At 44.0% G+C, this 4,963-nt stretch overlaps 1 protein-coding gene across 1 annotated transcript in view; it reads left to right on the top strand.

Annotated features, from left to right (window-relative positions):
- Positions 1 to 424: 424 nt before the first annotated feature.
- Positions 425 to 4,963, top strand: part of sufu (suppressor of fused homolog (Drosophila)) — a 112,064-nt gene continuing 107,525 nt past the window's right edge. Inside the window, exon 1 of the mRNA XM_048609228.1 lies at positions 425 to 465. Coding sequence (XP_048465185.1) covers positions 425 to 465 — 41 coding nt within the window. The remainder of the gene's footprint in view (positions 466 to 4,963) is intronic.

Consider the following 4,963-nt stretch of genomic DNA (forward strand, 5'->3'; position numbering starts at 1 on the left):
TTTCAGGAAGTAGCATTGCTTTACCTGAGCGTTGAGGCTGTGTGCATGCTTCTGATCTCTTCCAGAGCTTGGGTGTCTATTATTGAAGGCAGTATGTGCTGACACTACGTGCCCTTATCAATTGCACATGCACAAGCCTCCAGAGCTGTGCATGCGTAGACTCATGTGATATGAAACAGTGGGTGTTGCCATGGAATTGTTTGTCTCATTGAAGTGTGCTTTGATACTGCAAAGGTTGGGAACTGCTGCCTTACACTATCAGTGTACCTTGTTGATTTCTCTGACCTGACTTGAAGTTTTGTACATCAAATTTGTTCACTTTAGCCTTGTGTGTATAACCATTTCCAATAATAAGGTATTGTATTTGTCACAAATAAGAAAAGTAAAAGTTGTTCAAGATAAGACTTGTGATTGCCAGTATACGATGATTGGTGAATTTCTTGGACCAGAAGCAGTTACCAAACAGTAAAAAAAGACTTGCACTTATATTTTTGCATTTTCACATCCAACAGACCAGAAGCAATGTTTTCATTCTGCATTTGAGAAGGTTTTATTATTTTTAATACTAATAATTAGATGTTAATATGGAAGGCTAATGGAATATTGGCACTTATTTTTAAGGGGTTTGGAGTATAAGCATAGGGAAGTCTGACTGCAACTGTACAATGTGCTGGTGAGACCACATCTGGAATACTGAGAGGGGAGTTCAAAACTATAGGGCGTAGGTTTCAGGTGAAAGGGAAAGGTTCAAGAGGGACCTAAGGGCAACATTTTCACGCAGAGGGTAGTGTGTGTATGGAACAGCTGCCAGAGGAAATGGTGGAGATTGGTACAATTACAACATTTAAAAGGCATCTGGATGGGTACAAGAATAGGAAGGGTTTAAAGGGAGATGTTCCAAATGCTGGCAAGTGGGACTAGATTAATTTAGGATATCTGGTTAGCATGGACGAGTTGGTCCGAAGAGTCTGTTTCCATGCTGTACAGGTCTGACTCTACTGTGAGCAGTTTTGATCCCCTTATTTAAGGAAAGATATTATCTCATTAGACACAGTTCAGAGAAGGTTCACTAGGATGATCCCTGGTATTGAGGGTTTGTCTGATGGGCAAAGGCTAAATAGGTTGGGAATCAATTCATTGGAATTTAGAAGAATGAGAGGTGATCTCATTGAAACATATAGGAATCTCAAGGGGCTTGATCGGGTAAATGCTGAGAGGATGTTTCCCCTCATGGGAGACTCTAGGACCAGAGGATATATTCTCAGAATAAAGGGGTGTCAATTCAAAACTGAGATGAAGAGGAATTTCTTCTCTCAGAGTTGTGGATCTTTGGAACTCCTTGCCACAGAGAGCTGTGGGGACAGAGCACTTGTGTATATTTGAGGCTGAGATAGATAAATTCTTGATTGATAGGGGAATCAAAGGTCACGAGAAGAGATAGGAACATGGACATGAGGGATGTTAGATCAGCCATAATCCTATTGAATGATGGAGCAAGCTCAGGGGGACCAAATCGCTACTCTTGTTCCTATTTCTTATGGTCTTGTTATGATCTTATGGAAACTGTCATGCATTGTTAAATGTCAAGAACTTACCAGTTTGCATAAATATAGGCAAGTTATTTGGATTGTGCCCTAATCAGGAAGTGAATGCTTTGTTGTTAGTGTTAATCTATGTTTACATGGTTAAAATGTCAATGAAGCTCAACTGAGGTATGAATGCTCATCAAATACATTAATTAGAACTGTATCTTTGAAAATGATTTGTGAGCTGAAATATGATGCCATTTTAGCACAATATGCTTCATTCAGTTAACTTAGATTCTACAATTAGTATTTGAATTAGGAATTGCGTCATTCATGTGCAAACATCACAGAATGCAGCATGGTAAACATAAGATTGTTTCCTCTGAACAATTTCCAGATCAATTCTGAATAAAAAGTACTGAAACATATAATTGTTTTCTTAAGTTCCGGTACCATCACCAATTTTGCATTGGTGCTTCTGTGTTTCATTTTCATTCATGGGATTCATAGGCCATCAATCATCCATAATTGTCCTGAAGATGGTGATGAGCTGCCTCTTTAAACAGGTGCAGTCATAGAGTCATACGGCATAGAAACAGATCTTTTGGTCCAACTTGTCCATGCCAAGTTTCCCAAACTATACCAGTCCCATTTGCTTGCGTTTGGCTCCTTTCCTACTCATGTACCTGCCCAAATGTCTTTTAAATGTTGTAACTGTACCTGCATCTACCACTAACTTTGGCCGTTTATTCCACATATGAATCACCTTCTGTACAAAAAAGTTGCCCCTCAGGTCCCTTTTAAATCTTTCTCCTCCCATCTTCAAAATACGCAGCCTGGTTTTGAACTCCCCCCAACCCTAGGGAAAAGACCTTTGCTATTCACCTTATCTATGCTCCTCATGATATTATAAATGTCTAAAAGGTCATCCCTCAACCTCCAGTGAAAAAGGTCCCAGCCTATCCAGCATCTCCTTACAACTCAAGCCTTCCAGTCCTGGTAACATCCTTAGAATAAAATCCCTACAGTGTGGAAACAGGCCGTTCGGCCCAACAAGTCCACACCAACTATCAGAGCATCCCACCCAGACCCATCCCCCACCTAATCTATACATCCCTAAACACTACGGGCAACTTAGCACAGCCAATCCGCCTAATCTGCACATTTTTGGACTGTGGAAGGAAACCAGAGTACCCGGAGGAAACCCACGCAGAGATGGGGAGCATGTGCAAACTCCACACAGACAGTTGCCTGAGGGTGGAATCGAATCCGGATCCCTGGCGCTGTGAGGCAGCAGTGCTAACCACTGAGCCACCATGTCGCCCAAGGATATCCTTGTAAATCTTTTATGCACCCTCTCCAATTTAATAATATTCTTCCTATAGCAGGGTTACCAGAACTGTACACAGTACTCCAAAAGTGGCCTCATCAACATCCTTTACTACCGCAACATGATGTCTCAATGCCTATACTCAATGGTCTGAGCAATGAAGGCAGGCATGCCGAATGCCTTCTTTACCATCCTGTTGCAACTTTCAAACAACCTGAACCCCTAGGTCTCTCTGTTCGACAGCACTTCCCAGGGCCCTATCATTAACTGTGTAAGTTCTGCCCTTGTTTGTCTTACAAAAATGAAATACCTTGTATTTATCTAAATTAAACTCCAGCTGCCACTCCTGGGCCCATTGGTCCAATTGATCAAGACCTCTTTGTCATCTTAGATAACCTTCTTCACTGTCGACCATACCACCAACGTTGGTGTCATCCACAGACTTACTAATCATGCTTCCTAAATTCCCATCGAAATTGTTTATATAAATGACAAACACCAGTGGACTAATCACTGATCCCTGCAGAACACCACTGGTCATAGGCCTCCAGTCCGAAAAAAATACCCTTCTCCACCACCCTCTATCTCCTACTGTCAAGCCAATTTTGTATTCAATTGGCAAGCTCTCCCTGAATCACATGTGATCTACCATGAAGAACCTTGTCAAAGTCTTTTGACACTGCAATAGTGAAGGAATAGCGATGCAGTTCCAAGTCTGGATGGTGTGTGGCTTGGCGAGAAACTTGTAGGTGGTTGTGTTCTAATGCATCTGCTGCCCCTGTCCTTCTGAATGGTAGAGGTCTCAAGTTTGATAACTGCTGTCAAAAAAATTTTGGGTGAGTTCTGCACATCTTGTAGATGGTACACACTGTTGCCACTGTGTTTCAGTGGTAAAGGGAATGAATGCAGAAGGTGATGGGTGTGGTGCTTTCATGGAATCCCTACATTGCAGAAAGAGGCCATTTGGCCTATTGAGTCTGCACCAAACCTCCGAAGAGCATCCCATCAGACCCTCTTTATCTCTGTCATCCCACATTTACCATGGCTAATAACCCCCCTAGCCTGGACACCCATGGATATCACAGGACAATTTAAAATAGTCAATCCACATAACCTGCACTGCTTTGCAATGTGGAAGCAAACCGGAGCACCCAGAGAAAACCCATGCAGACACGGGAAGAACGCGCAAACTCCACACAGACAGTTACCCAAGGATGGATTCAAACCTGAGATCCTGGTGCTGTGAGGTAGCAGTGCTTACCACTGAGCCACTGTGCCACTTTGTCCTGGTATTTGTTTGTAAATATGTTCAATTATTATTTTTAATATGAACATGATGGTCAGTCAATGTGATGTCTACTGCCTTTCAGAATTGACAGCATTACTAAAATGGCTTGGATTTTGTGGTAAGAGGCAAAGCATCGGGTAAAGTGAGATAGAATCATTAGGGTGAGGGCAAGAGTGCTTAAGGAGCATAATGCAGGGTTAGACAAGAAGCATTAGCAGCAGGACAAGGGGCAGAGAGAGAGAGAGACAGTGAAAGTGTGGGAAGGAGGGTATAGTAGGAGAATGTCGGGAACAAGATAACGGGTAGAGTGAGAGAAACAGGAACGCAGCTAATGGTAAAGGGGACAGCTGGCATGAGGGACAAATGAAGCTTAGCACCTGTACTGTGAAGGGGTTGGTTGGCAACTATGTTCAGTTGAGCACAGGCAACGTGAGGGACAGGGATTGATTGGGAACGAGGGGTAGGGGAATCATTGGCAGTGCAACAGGCAAGCATTTAACTGGCAGCAGCAGCGTGACGGGCAGTGATTTAGGAGCATGATGGACAGGACATGGGGGAGGGGGGCAGTTAGCAGTGTGAGGGGATGTCGGGGGGCAGTTAGCAGTGTGAGGGGATGTCGGGAGGCAGTTAGCAGTGTGAGGGGATGTCGGGGGGCAGTTGGCAGTGTGAGGGGATGTCGGGAGGCAGTTGGCAGTGTGAGGGGATGTCAGGGGGCAGTTGGCAGCGTGAGGGGATGTCGGGAGGCAGTTGGCAGTGTGAGGGGATGTCGGGAGGCAGTTGGCAATGTGAGGGGATGTCGGGGGGCAGTTGGCAGTGTGA

Source organism: Rhincodon typus, chromosome 20, assembly GCF_021869965.1.
Source record: "Rhincodon typus isolate 14 chromosome 20, sRhiTyp1.1, whole genome shotgun sequence".
Taxonomy (NCBI): domain Eukaryota; kingdom Metazoa; phylum Chordata; class Chondrichthyes; order Orectolobiformes; family Rhincodontidae; genus Rhincodon; species Rhincodon typus.